Here is a 15,546-nt window from a genome sequence, read left to right as displayed (position 1 = left end):
AGGGCTTATGTGTACTAAAATTGTAGTGATCTCCCTAAATTACTGAAGTGTTAGATACTATTCCTTCTCTGTAGCAATTGCTTAATTTTAACTAAATTTCTCCAAAATATAATAAAGGCGAGGAAAGGTTGTAGGAAACCATCTAGCTTGTGAACAGTTAATAATACTTCTTATGATTTAGCCTTCTAATATTTTCTATTTGTCAGTATTACTGGGTTGAGAGGCTAGATAGATATACATATAATTATGCATATATATCTATATAAACATGTGTCAAAAGATATAAACCCATCAATCTACAGTGATAAACAATACAAAGTCTTTGCTCTCATAGATCTTGCATACTAATTAGGAATGGCAGATCCTAAACAAGTAAACAAGTACTAAATAAAAATAAATAAGTAATTTCAGATAATGAAAGATGTTAAAAATTAAATAAATGTCATAGAAGAGTGTTGAAGGAAGAAGAAAATTTTGGGTAGTATGTACTAGAAAGATCACTCTGAAAACTCAGGTCATATATGGTCATATAGGCCTGGAAAGAGTTTGGCTTTTATTCTTAGTACTTTTTATCAGAAGCCTCTATAGAGTGTTAACCTTGTAAGTAGTGATATCTGCTTTAGGTTTTCAAAAGATCCTTTTGGCTCTGGAGTGGAGAATTATATTTTATGGGGAGGTATGGAAACCAGGAGTGTGTTTAGGAGGTACAGTGGTCTCAGTGAGAGGTCATGGTGGCATGGACCAGGGTGATAGCAGCTATATTCATTATCCATTGCTTGGAAATAAATTGCCCCAAAACTTAGTGACTTCAAACAAGAAGCACTTATTTTCTCACAGTTTCAGAGGGTCAGGAATCCAGGAGCAGCTTAGCCATGTGATTCTAACTCAGAGTCTCTCATGAGGCTGTGGTCAGACTGCCAGCCAGGGCTGCAGCATCTGAAGCCTTGGCCAGGCCTGCAGGGTCTGCTTGCAAGGAGGCTCACTCCCATGGCTAGCAGTGAGTTCTGGCTTTTGGCTGGAATGAGTGCTTCATTTCACTTCCACTTTCCCTCTCATTCTCCAGAGCTGCTCTTTTCTTTGTAGCCTCTTCAGCAGAATAACCTGAACTATTTTACATAGTGTCTGGACTCTGAGAGAAATTCAGTAAGAGAGAGCACACTAAAAACAAAAGCCACAGTCTCTCCATAACCTAACTTTGGAAGTAGCATCTCATCACTTCTTCTGTATTCTATTCATTAGCCAAGAGTTACCAAGTCTAGCCCACACACAAGGGAAAGAAAATTACCATTCACTTCTTGAAGGGAGGAATATTAAAGAATTTGTAAACACATTTTCAAAACTACCACTGCAGTGGAGGTAATAAAAAGTGGCCTAATTCAAGATATGTTTTTTTTGGGTAGAAACAATAGGACTTTACTCTGGTGAAGGAAAGTGAGAAATTGTATCAGCCATAGTCCATTCGTGAGACAGAAACCACCCAGTAATTTGAATCGAACAAGTTTAATATAAATGACTTTAAACTAGTAACAGGACCTATTACAAAGTAAAGAAAACAATAAGGAATACAGGAATAGCATATATAGGCATACCTCAGAGATGTTGTGGGCTCAATAAAGGAAATATTAGAATAAAGCAAATCACATGAATTTTTTTGGTTTCCCAGTTCATATACAAGTTATGTATTTACTGTCCTCTTCATTAAGTATGCAATAAAATTATGTCCAAAAACTGTGCATACCTTAATTTAAAAATAATTTATTGCTAAAAAATTCTAGCAATCATGTGAGCTTTCCATGAGTTGTGATGTTCTTACTGGTGGTAGGTCTTGCCACAATGTTCTTGATTGCTGACTGATCAGAACGTTGGTTGCTGAAGATTGGGGGGGGGGGGTGCTGTGGCAATTTTGTAAAATGCAACAACAATGAAGATTACAGCAAGATCAATTAACTCATCCTTTCACAAAAGATTTTTCTGTAGCATGCAATGCTGTTTGCTAGCATTTTAACCACAGTTGAACTTCTTTCAAAATTGGAGTCTAATTCCCTCAAACCCTGCTACTGCTTTATCAACTAAGGTTATGGAATATTCTAAATCCTTTGTTGTCATTTCAACAATGTTCATAGCATCTTCACCAGGAGTAGATTCCATCTGAAGAAACCACTTTTGTGCTTATCTAGAAGAAACAACTCCTTATCCATTCATGTTTTATCATGAGATTGGAGCAATTCAGTGATATCTTCAGGTTCCAATTCTAATTTTAGTTCTCTTGTGATGACATCTGCAGTTACTTTTTCCTCTGAAGTCTTGAGCTCCTCAAAGACATCCATGAGGGTTGGAATCAACTTCCTCCAAACTCCTGTTAATGTTGATATTTTGACCTATTCCCATGAATCATGAATGTTCTTAATGGCATCTAGAATGGTGAATCCTTTTCAGAAGATTTTCAGTTGACTTTGCCCAGACCCATCAGAGGAATCACTATCAGTAGCTATAGCTTTATGAAATATATTTTTCAAATAGTAAGACTTGAAAGTTGGAATAACTCCTTGACCCATGAGCTTACGGGATGGACATTGCTTTAGCAGGCATGAAAACAGCATTAATCTCCTTGCCCATCTCCATCAGAGCTCTTGGGTGACCAGATGCATTGTCACTGAGCGGTACTATTTTGAAAGGAATCTTTTTTTCCTGGGGAATAGTTATTAACAGTTGGCTTAAAATATTCAATAAATCATGCTGTAAACAGATGTGCTGTCATCCAGGCTTTGTTGTTCTATTTACAGAGCACAGGCAGAGTAGATTTAGTATAATTCTTAAGGGCCCTGTGATTTTCATGATGAGCATTGGCTTCAACTTAAAGTCATCAGCTGCATTAACCTCTAACAAGAGACTGAGCCTGTCCTTTGAATCTTTGAAGCCAGACACTGACTTCTCCTCCCTAGCTATGAAAGTCTTAGATGGCCTCTTCTTCTAATAGAAGGCTATCTCATCTACATGGAAAATCTGTTGTTCAGTATAGCCACCTTCATCAATTATCTTAGCTAGATCTTCTGGATTACTTGCTGCAGCTTCTACATTAGCACTTACTGCTTCTCCTTTAACTTTCATGTCTTGGAAATGGCTTCTTTCCTTAAACAACATGAACCGACCTATGCTGGCTTTCAACTTTTCTTCTGCAGCTTCCTCATTTCTCTTAACCCTCATAGAATTGAAGAGCATTACGGCCTTGTTCTGGATTAGGCTTTGGATTAAGGGAATGTGGTGGCAGGTTTGATCCTCTATCTGGACCACTAAAATTTTCACCACATCAGCAATAAAGCTGCTTTGCTCTCATATCATTCATGTGTTCACTGGAGTGGCGTTTTTAATTTCCTTCAAGAACTTTTCCTTTGCATTCACAGCTTGGCTAAATGTTTGGTGGAAGAGGCCTAGCTTTCAGCCCGTCTCAACTTTCCTCACTAGGCTTAATCATTTATGGTTTTCGATTTGAAGTGAGAGAAATGTGACTCTTCTTTTCCCTGGAACATTTAGAGGTCATTGTCGGGTTATTAATTGACCTAATTTCAATATTAGCTCAGGGGGAGGCCTGAGGAGAAAGAGGAAGATGGAAGAATGGCTGGTCGGTGGAGCAGTCAGAAGACACACAGTTATCAACTAAGTTTGCTCTCTTTTTTTTTTTAAATTAATTTTATTTTATTTTATCATATTATAGGGGTACAAATATTGTTAGGGTTACATATGTTGCCCCTGCCATTCCTCCCCCAACCCCTTGCCTTACCAAAACATCAAGCATGTCCTACCCCCAGGTGGTGTGCATTGCGCCTATTTTGTAAGTATAAATTCTTCCCCTCCTCCCCCCTCCCATCTGCCCACCACCCATTAAAAGTTTGTTTGTTTTTTTCTTTTTTTGACCTTTGGGTTACATTGTATATCTTATATGGGCACAGTTCGTGGTGCCTGATGACAATAACAATAGTAACATCGAGATCACTTGTCACAGATCACTATAACAGCTATAATGATAATGATAGTAAAGTTTGAAATATTGTGATAATTATCAAAATATGACACAGAGACACAAAGTGAACACATGCTGTTGGAAAAATGGTGCCCGAGGACTTGCTGGATGCAGAGTTGCCACAAATCTTCAATTTGTAAAAAAAAATGCAATATCTGTGAAGTACAATAAAGCCAATTGCAATAAAACAAGGTGTGCCTGTATAGGTAGCAGCCATTACCTCTAGGGCCAAGGTGAAGTATACAAAGAAGGAGCAAGTTTCACGAGGGCCTCTTTCCTCCAAGGCTGATAGTCAGACTTTGTTGGAGAGGGTGTGATCGTGTCCCACTGATGGCAGAGAATGGTATTGAAACACTGCAGGATAAAGCTGTCAAGTACAAAGTTTCCCCACTCGGATGCCAACAAAACTCTTCAGGTAGCCGTCCCCTGGGGTGTCAGTGGAACATACTGGGAAGCTGCTGGCTGGCTAGAATGCTCATGGAACTTACTGGGAATCTACCTGACGGGGTGTTGTGAAGCAAGCTGAGGTGCGAGCAGAACTTTCTGGTCTATTGTCTGCTGGGGTGCCTACAAGATTTGCTGGGAAGCTGGATGGAGTGCCTGCAGGGGTGGTGAGCACCACTCACCACCATACAGGATGTATATAGGATGTATAGGCATATAGGATGTATAGGCATCCTATACATCCACCATATAGGATGTGTAGGCATCCTATACACCTGCAGTTCCCAACCCTCAGGCCACAGACTAGTGCCAGTAACAGGTCCGTGGCCTGTTATGATCTGGGTGAGTGGCAGGCGAGCTAGTGAAGCTTCACCTGTATTTATAGCCGCTCCCCATAGCTCACATCACTGCCTGGGCTCCACCTCTCTCAGAACAGTGGCAGCATTAGATTCCCATAGGAGCACGAACCCTCCTGTCACTGTGCATGTGAGGGATTTATGTTGCATGCTCCTTATGAGAATCTAATGCCTGATGATCTGAGGTGGAGCTGAGGTGGTGATGCTAGCACTGGGAAGTGGCTGCAAGTATAGACTATGATTAGCAGAGAGGTTTGACTGCACAGAGACTATAATAAACCAATTGCTTGCAGACTCCTATCAAAACCCTGTCAATGAGTGGCAAGTGACAATGTAATAATAATAGAAATAAAGTGCACAATAAATGTAATACGTTTGAATCATCCTGGAACCATTCCCCCCTATTTCCGCCGCCCCCAGTCTATGGAAAATTTGTCTTCCATGAAACTGGTCCCTGGTGCCAAAAAGGTTGGGGACTGCTGCTGTACATCACACAAGTGCTACAGGAACAAAGGAAGAGAGGAAGCATGTCAGAACCAGGAAGAGAAGCTTCTCCTCCTGCAGGTCCCCCTCAGCACCCTCTACTGACAAAGCTTTACATCAAGCCAGGTGGCAAAGGAGAAATATTATCATGGTCCAGCTCCAATATCACAAAGCAGGACAATGAGGGTGCATTTGAAGCTGAGAGGCAATAAAGTTGACAATTAGCACAAGAACTAAGGAAAGTACCTAAGTCAATAATTATGACATTTATTGAGGCAGGGAACCAAGGAGGAGTTGTTTGGGTTGGGATTAAGAATTCCTTTGGGTTTTATATATAATTATTCTATTTTTCAGGGAGAATTTACCTCATAACAATATTGGGTCTTTCAAACCATAAATATTTCTGCATATATTTCATTCCTCTTCATTCTTTCCCATCAATGTTTTATTGTTTTCAGTGTATAGGTGTTGCACATCTTTTGTCAAATTAATCCCTAAGTCAGTCAACCAGCATTCCTTTCTTCCTTCCTTTCATTCTTTGGAGGCTATTCCAAATGGTATGGTTATTTTTATTTTTTTTTAATTTAAAAAAATTCCTTTGGGGTGTGTTAATTTTGAAATGCCTAGGAGACATTTAAGTGAAGATATTGTCTATACGGATGAATATATAAATCTAGTGCTTAGAGAGAGGAAGAGGCTATTTTCAACAAATAGTGCTGAAACAGTTGAAAATCTACATGCAAAAATAAGAACCTTAAACCGTCTTTTGTACCTTATGTAACAATTAACTCAATGTAGAGCATAGACCTACACGTAAAACTAAAATTGTAGACATGGAATCAATCTAATTGCCCATAAATTTATGATTGGATTAGGAAAACATGGTATATGTATACTGTGGAATACTCCACCATGAAGAAGGATGAATTAAGGACTTTTACAACAATTTGGATGAAACTGGGAACCATTATTCTAAGTGAAGTATCTAAAGAATCAAAAAACAAGTACCACATGTATTCACCATTAAATTGGAACTAACCAATGAGCACACATGTGCACGGAAGGAAGTAAAACTCAGTGGAAATCAACCAGGAAAGAGAGGGGGATGGGTGAAAACCTACTTAATGGGTACAATGAGCACTATCTAGATGATGGGCACACTTATAACCCTGATCCCAGCATAAAAAAATTGATACATGTAACCAAAAACATTTGTACCTCCACAATATTTTGAAATTTAAAAAACCTTACATTAATAGAAGAAAACAATGGATATAGTCTTTGTAATCTTTGGCTAGGCAAATATTTCTTAGATATAACATCAAAACTATAATATATAAAACAAAAACATTAATAAATTTGACTTCATCAAAGTTTAAACTTCTGTTATATGAAAAACATTATTAAGAGAATGAAAAGAAAAGCTGTGGACTAGGAGAAAATACTTGCAACTCATATTTCTGACAAATAATTTTTATCCAAAACTCAATAATAAGAAAACAAACAACCTAATGAAAGATAAGTAAAAATTTGAGCAGACACTTCACTGAAAAAGATACCTAGATGGCAAATAATTACATGAAAAATGTTCAGCATCAATAATAATTAGGAAAATGCAAAATGCACATGAAAACTATACTAAGATATCACAACATACCTTTTAGAATGGTTAATTAAACAAAAACTGACAATGTCAAATGCTGGTGGGGATGCAGAGGCAACTGGAACTCTCATATGTTTCTCATGAGAGAAAACACTGGAAAGCATTTTGGCTTTGCATTTCTTAAAAGTCAGATTAAATACATACTTTTGATAATATGATCCAGTAATCCTATTCCAAGGCATTTATCAAATAGAAATTAAAAATTACACTCACACAACGTTTATGCAAATATTGCACTTACTTGAACCTTCAGTACAATGTTGAATAGGAATGGTGAGAGTGGTAGACATCCTTGTCTTGTTTTTGAACTTTAGGGGAAAACATTCAGGTCTTCAGCATTAAGTAGAACGTTAGCTGTAGGTTTTTGGTAGATGCCCTTTATCAGGTTAAGGAATTATCCTTCTAGTCCTAGCTTATTGAAAGGAATAGATGTTGAATTTTGTCAAATGCTTTTTGTATTTCCTTTGAGATGATCATATATAATAGTTTTCTTTCTTTTATGGGTTGATCTTGGTAACTACATTGATGGATTTTTTTTTTTTGTTTTTTTGTTTTTTTTTTTTTTGAGACAGAGTCTCGCTTTGTTGCCCAGGCTAGAGTGAGTGCCGTGGCGTCAGCCTAGCTCACAGCAACCTCAAACTCCTGGGCTCCAGTGATCCTTCTGCCTCAGCCTCCCGGGTAGCTGGGACTACAGGCATGCACCACCATGCCCGGCTAATTTTTTTTATATATATATCAGTTGGCCAATTAATTTCTTTCTATTTATAGTAGAGACGGGGTCTCGCTCTTGCTCAGGCTGGTTTTGAACTCCTGACCTTGAGCAATCCGCCCGCCTCGGCCTCCCAAGAGCTAGGATTACAGGCGTGAGCCACAGCGCCCGGCCTACATTGATGGATTTTTAAATGTTGAATCAGTTGTGTTTCTGGCATAAACCCCACTTGCTCATTGTGTATTATCCTTTTTATATGTCACTGGATTTGATTTACTTATATTTTGTTGATAATTTTTGTGTCTATGATCATGGGAATATTGCTCTGTAGTTTTCTTTTCTTGTAATGTGTTTGTTTAGCTTTGGTGTCAGTAATATTGGCTTTATGAAATGAGTTGGGAAGTGTTTCCTCCTCTTCTATTTTATGGTAGAGTTTGTGCAGAATGGTATATATAGTTCGTAAATTTTTGTTGAACTTGTCATTGAATTGTTCTAGGCCTGATTTTTCTTTGTTGGCAGTATTGTCACCTTTTGACAAAGATTTTGGGCTTTAGAATCAAGTAACCCCAGATTAGTATCTGACTGTTAATTTTTCTGTGTGAGACAGTTGGCAAGTTACTCATTCTCTCTGAGCTTGTTTCCTCATCTACAAAATGGATGGTTGTGAAGATTAAATAATAATATAAATCAATTGCTCAATATTCTCCTTCATATATTTTTTATATATGATGTATACATGGCATTTCCATATATTAAATCATTTAACTGTTACTATTATACTATACTATTTACTACTATATAGGTACTAGACCATTATAATTCTTATTTTACATATCAGAAAGTGATTGCAAAGGGAAGTTAACCTGCCCAGGGTTACTCAGGCTATAATATAATGAAGCCAGGATTTGAATTGAGGCAGTCCAATTCCAGAGTGCTAACTTTTAAGCACTAAGCTATTTAACAATAATACCTATCTTTCAGAGTTGCTATGAGTATTATTAAATGAGGCAATTCATGTAAGTTGCTGAATTTGTGCTAGTTTAGATTGCTGTTTAGTAAATATGTACTATTATTAATAATAGTACACATTTGTGAATTTTTATTATTTTCAAGTGAAACTACCTTGAAATATTTTCAACCTAAAAAGCATTTTTGTATGTATGAATAATCACATACTCCATTAAAGTTCATGGCAATGAAATTCCATAAGCATTTGCTGCACTTTACAAAATGTTACTGTGAACATCAAAGCTTATTAGGAAAAACAGCTTGAAGTCTTGCCTGGGTTAAGCCTGTTTTTTAGTGAAATTCTGATAATTAATCCTCTTGAAATGTTGATGAATCTGTGTGAAGAGGATAGGAAAAGTATCTGTGTTCACTACTTTGACCTAAGTTGTTTGAGTGGTTTAAAAAAAGAGGAGTATGCGAAGGTATTTTTAAAAATACAAGCTAGTGCTAATATTAAGTATAGATATTTGGTGTTCTATGATAAAAATCATAGTCCTTTGCTAATATATAAATATTTTGAGATGATTCTGAACAGCGTATTTACTGTGACTTAGTACAAATAGATGCCAGTTAATTTCAGGGTCAGACCTTCATGGTGGTTACCTTACTCTTCATGGCTTACTTTTCTTTTGGCCCAATGAGGTGATGATTGCCATATGCCAAAATGTTAGATTCATTCTATTTATTTGAATGTTATAAAGGATAGCCTAAAAAGTAGAATCACAGTTCAATAAGTACTTTGTCCTGTGTTTCAGTAAGCAAGATTTATTTTAGGTTTTTTTTTTTTTTAAATGATAAATGTCACTATGTCAAAATATGTACATATGCCATTAGTTAAGACTGGGAGTGAGGTGCAAGATTGGCACATGGGGCACCTTGACAGAGGGTAAGAAAAGAAAAGACTACTGTTGTGAAGTGTAATAGTTATCATGTAGAAAATGAAACGCTAAGAAACAATGCTAATACTGGGAAAACATAATAACATATTGCTTTGTTTTGTGAATTTTAGCTGACTTTGGCCTGGCAAAGCAAAAACAAGAAAACAGTAAACTCACGTCTGTTGTTGGAACAATCCTGTATTCTTGGTAAGGACAATCATTTTATGGCTCTCAAACATATTTAACTGGTATTGTTTTTCATTTTTATTCCCTGCTTGCAAAGGAAAAAGGATTTTAGGGAAGAAAACTTATTTAATAAATTTTTTCTCCCAATTACCTGGATAATACACATGAATAGAATTGTGATCATTATGTGTGTTTAAAACAACCACCACAAAAACAATATTTCATCTAAGGTAGCTCTGCCCATCATGGGAACTACTTTTCTAAATTAAGAATTGAATTGACCCTTAGTATATAGTAGATGTGCAATAGTCATTGAATGAATCTGAGAATGAATAGTTAATAAATGTGCTTCCCAACATGATACTTGGAATATTTCATTGTGCCTACTTATATATATGATGCTTTTCCTCTTTTCTACCTATAAACTTTCCAGGGAAAGGATTTTTGTGTCCTATTACCTATCCTACTATCTTGCAAATAATAGACATTGAATTAATTTTATTGCATGAGTGAATAAATAATGACATGTGTACTTAGACACATATTTGCAAAAAGTGAGTTGCTTCTTGGGTAATGAGTGTTTATATTTTGATAAATTGAGACACTTGTAAGTTCTTTAGCATACTTTGAGGGTTACTTTGCAAGCCATTAATTATTATGAAGTGAGAATCTTCTTTTGCAAATCACATATCATTTGTCTGAATTTGTTGAAATTAGCAAACAGATATGGTAGTCAGTAGGAAAACAGATTTCAGGGAAATATTCTGAAATATGATTCAACAGGTCAAGCAATCAAGACACTTTCAATTTCTTTATAAATCTAGCCTATAGTTGTAAAATTGAGTCCTAGGAATAGAATTAAACATGAATCTTCTTGAGGGATGGTGAAAGTTGTCAGCTCCTGTTTTACAAAGTCCTTTCATACAAGAGTGTTCAGAATAGTGTTTTTAGAGGTTGACTTTTATTTTGCTGGAAATTTCTTATCTTTATTCTTAAAATTAGTTTCATGAGAAGATCCAAAGAGATTGGTGGCCAGGCTAGTAAGTAACTTGAAAACTGCAAGTGTATCTGTATGCTTAAACTTTTAACAATAAAGCTGACCCATCCATTACTTGTTGTTAGAAGAATAATTTTCTTTTGTTTCACTTTATACTTTTTAAATAAATAATAAAAATTTGATCATAAAAGTGTTATATGACCATATATTCCTGAGCAGATTTGATTGCCAATTAAAATTATAGAACAAATAAAATACAAACTTAAATTTTAGTTGGTCATACATGGTAAAAGCAGATTTTTATTCCTAAGACTGTGAATTGAGTTTAGAATTGCTCATGTGGTAGTGTCAACTTTGTGTGTGTATATGTGCATGTATGTGTGTGTGTGTGTGTGTGTGTGTGAGACAGAATCTATGGAGTATGTAGGAAAAAAATCCAAAACATGACAACTTTTTTGCTTTATTAATCCAAATACAAACTCACATTTTCATTTAATTTTTGAATTAACTGAAGAGTTTGTAAAGCTGAACCTACTAATATAGATAAACCATTATTTCATGTAGGCATACCATGATTGTTTTAATAACATGTACAGTATATCTTATTACTATTCATCTTTCTATCAAACCCATATTTTTTAAAAAATTGCTTAAATTTTTTTCTTTCTCTTCCCTTCTCTCATCTCCCCTCTCCCCTAGTTTTTAGAAATGCCCTTTGTGTGATGGGCTTTACTATGAAGTTGAGCTTATAAGCCATCATTCTTCCTAATTTTTGATATCTTCAACTGAGTATGGAGTTAGAAAACTTAGTCCTAAATTATATTATGTTACTTTCTAAGTTTGGGATTCTCCAAAAGCAGAACCTGAGTGAATGTTTATTTGTGAGGTGGTCTTAGGAAACACTGAGAAGCAGCAGGTATGATGCACATTAATAATCAAGCTCATAGAATCTTACCTGAGGTACAGTGTGGAAGATGTTTTAGAGTGGGTTCTAAACACTGGATAAGAGGTGGGGGTGTGTATTTTTTTTTTTAGTGACAAGTGGGAGCCCTCAGCATTTGACAGAGGGCTGGTCTGGGGCTGAGGCCCAGGTGCTTTTGGCCTGCATGGGCTTGGGCTGGGGAGAAGGTCATTGGGCAGAGAGTGGCTGAGCATTGCTTGAGATATGATGCCATAGACTTGCTCAGGAAATATGGGTAGAAGGGGACCTGGCCAGGGTCCTGGGATTCTATAATTTTCTGTAGTTCTATAATGTTTCTGTAGTCATTTGGTGCTTCTCTGAGCCTGTAAGTGTGGGCCCAACATGCCTGTGGCACCTCTGCCCCTTCTCTCCAGGGTCCCCAGAGTTTGATGTCCTCATCTCATTTTGCTCTTTCCTTTGCTTTTACTTCCTCAGATAGTAATTTATTTAATGGAAGAAAGTTTCTTTGTCAACTTGTAGGAAATAGCCTCAAAGCATTTTTTATTCTGTGTTCAGCTGTTAGATAAATGGTTTGTGGGTACATTGCTGGACCAATTGTGCTAGAACAGAAGGTCTGTAAAATCTTTTTTTCTTCATCTGATGTGATTCATTATTAGGCAGGTTTCTGTTATCTTTCTCAAGGAAATCGTCTCAAAATATAGTACTTGTTTCTGTTTTTATCTCTCTGTCTTTTGTACTCCAACTGCATAGAACAATAGACACTGCACACCATTTTCAACTGCATTGCAGATTATATAGTTTGAGACTGTGGGAAATATTTTAGGCCAGTTTTTCATGGAACATATATGGGGTTTAATAAATAAGTATGATGTAATAAAAATGGAAAACTTCAACTATCCCTGGAATGGAAATTATTTGAGACTCTATTGCCTGGTATCATCCCATTCATATTCGGACACTAGATAATTAGGAGAGAAGCTGGTAAAGTTTTTATTAGATGGATCAGAATAAGCCTGTAGGTGAACATGGACAAGTAGAGACAAAAGGAAGCATGCCCAACAACTGACTGTACCTCTTAAGTTCTTAAGAAAAGTATAATGCACTCAAAATTCTGAAAATTTTAAGTGGCTTATAACACTTCAGTGACATCCAGTTGCTCATGCAAAGACCAAGTCCTCAGTATGGCTACAAGCGTACCCTGGTCTCTGCCAAGTTTTCCAGCTTTACCTCAAATCAGGCTTTACTCAAGCAATTCTTAGCTGTTCCATCTGGGCTCCCTCTGGCCACAGGCCTGTTGCGCATGCCCTCCCTTTACTTGGAGTACCTTTTCCCCTTGTCGTCTGCTTAATTCTTACCTATCCTTTAGCTCTCAGATGGAATGTATGAAATAATATAACTGCAAAGAAAAATTGTTTCTTTTTATTGTAACAAATTTGTCATTCCCTATTACTCTCCCCCTTGCTGTTTCTCTTCAGATCTTCAAAACACTCCTCCCTGGAATGTTCTTCCAGATAGCTGCGGAGTTTACTTCCTTGCTTTATTCTGGTCTCTGCTTAAATGTCACTTTTGTGCAGAGGATTTCCCTGATCACCTGCCCAAAATAGCAACCTCCCTTCAGATTCTATCCCTGTATCCTGCTTCATTTTTTCATTGCCCTTGCCTCTACCTGACCTTATATTGTACTTGAATTGGTTTATTATGTGTCTTGCCACTACAACACAAGCTCCATGAGGTAGGACTTTTGTCTTCTTTGTTCACCACTGTTTCCCCAGGGCCTAGAGGAGTTGACTGCCAGAATGTTAATAAATATTTTGAATAATTAAAATGAAGATAAGTCATTCTGCATTTTAATGTGATTAAAAATTAGTGTGCATTTTTAATGAGCTCTAACGTAATACCATATCATTGAACTTTTCTTACTTTTACCCCAATGACCCTAAAGTAAATGCTTTTAATTTGAGATAGGAAGTACCTTGATGGCAGGGTTTGCTTTATTTTGTTTTTTCCATTTATGTATTTTATCATTTTATCTTCTGCAGTTACTAGAACAATGAATAATGAGATCAAGTAGGATGTTATCATTTTTAAAAAATAAAACATGTAATGATTATAAATTATTGAGACAAGTATTCTTCTGTGACTGATAATTTGGCCCTGAAGGAAATTGCAGAAGAGGAGTTTTCAAAAATAAGAGCATAATTGAAAAAAGAACATAGTATTTACAGGCAGGTTAGTAGGTCATTATTAAGAGCACAAGCTCTGGAATCAGACTGTCGGGATTTAAATTCTAGATCTACAGATGAGAGTTTTAAATGATTGAACTTCCTATGGCTCAGTTTCCTCATCTACAACCTGAGGAAAATAATAATTGTGCCCATTTCGTAGGATTTTTATGAGAGTAAATGAGGTGATATGTATCTGGTGCTGGGAACAATCCCTGGCTGGCACATGATAAACAGTCTCTAGATAACGGCGATTTTCATTTGCTGTCAGGCTAAAGTTTGAAAGGATAGTACTCATTTGAGTGTATAGATTATATTGCACCTAAGAATCAGATTTGTTTCTTAATAGTCACAGGAGAGAAGAATTAATTATGCTGTATTTATTTATAGTGCTTGCTTTCTCCCTGTCTCTATATTTGACCCCTAGATGGCTGCTTTGGTTACTGGTAGGGACCAGGGTTTTCTAGCAACCAGGCCAAAGCAGGTGAGAAATATGAAAGGGAAATAAGAAGTTTTTAGCATGCAAAGATAAGAAACCTATGGAAATAGAGCTTTCTATAGTGGTGCTTTGAGCAAGTAGGTGCGGGATACATTTGCTTGTGCTTTAATTACTTCTATTCATGGTTTTTCTGTGGCCAAGAAGGATAAGCTTTACTTGAATAACAACACCCTCCATGCCCTCTTCATGCTTCCCTCATCTCTTGCAGCTCCTTAAACACACACACACACACACACGCACACACACACACACACACGCACACACACACACACCTTAAACACACACACACAGAGTTAGGAATTTTGAGTGAACTCAGGATTTTACCAACTGAACTCTACATACATCTTAAAGGCTCAATAGAATAGTTCACATGGTCTCAAATTTAAACAGAAGCTACCAAATGGAAATCACCAGGGAACATATTAATATATTAATGATTCCCCACCACATGTTGCCTCGCATTATGTTGCTGTCCACATATTTTTATTTATCAAACATTTATACAGAGATTACCAAGTGGTAGGCACTGTTAAGTGCTCTGTAAATATTAAGTCATTCAATCCTTAAGTGTATGACTATCTTAAGTAATCTTAAGGAAGGTTAAATAATCTTACCCAACGTCACACAGCTGGTAAGTAGAGGAGCCTGGATTCAAATCTAGACAACCTGACTCCAGAATGTGTGCTCTTAACCACTCTGCTACACTGCCCCCTAATTGAGTAGTGAATAATTGGTGGCCATGTGTCAAGAGTAATGAATATTGCACTATGATGGATGTTTGCTTCAGGAGTTTTGTGATTTGTTGTTCAGAATGTATAGATTCCAGGTAGCTTTCATCAATACATTTATTATTTGCCAAGTTTACTTTTATTCAATTAAAAATTCTTGTTTTAAAATTTTCCTTATTTTCAAAGTCATTTTCTTATTATTTAAAAAATTATTTTAGATAGCAGATGATAATACCTAGAGATACTTTTCTGGCACATGCTTATAGTCCCAGCTACTTGGGAGGCAGAGTTGGGATGGATCACTGTAACCCAGGAGTTTGAGACCAGCCTAGGCAACATAGCAAAATCCCATTTCTAAGGAGAAAAAAAAAGTTGTGGACCTTCTATAAAAGAAAAAAAAAAAACAATTCCAGCTTAAGAACATTTATAGTTT

General features: G+C 36.5%; 1 protein-coding gene across 2 annotated transcripts in view; it reads left to right on the top strand.

Annotated features, from left to right (window-relative positions):
• NEK10 (NIMA related kinase 10) overlaps window positions 1-15,546 on the top strand; it is a 228,985-nt gene that overhangs the window by 83,619 nt on the left and 129,820 nt on the right. For both annotated transcript variants that reach the window (XM_076005874.1, XM_076005870.1), the window contains one exon: window positions 9,691-9,766. In XM_076005874.1, the coding sequence (XP_075861989.1) occupies window positions 9,691-9,766 (76 nt within the window). The remainder of the gene's footprint in view (window positions 1-9,690; window positions 9,767-15,546) is intronic.

Source organism: Microcebus murinus, chromosome 1, assembly GCF_040939455.1.
Source record: "Microcebus murinus isolate Inina chromosome 1, M.murinus_Inina_mat1.0, whole genome shotgun sequence".
NCBI lineage: Eukaryota > Metazoa > Chordata > Mammalia > Primates > Cheirogaleidae > Microcebus > Microcebus murinus.
The sequence above is the reverse complement of the archived record's forward strand: the minus strand, read 5'-3'. Positions and strand labels throughout refer to the sequence as shown.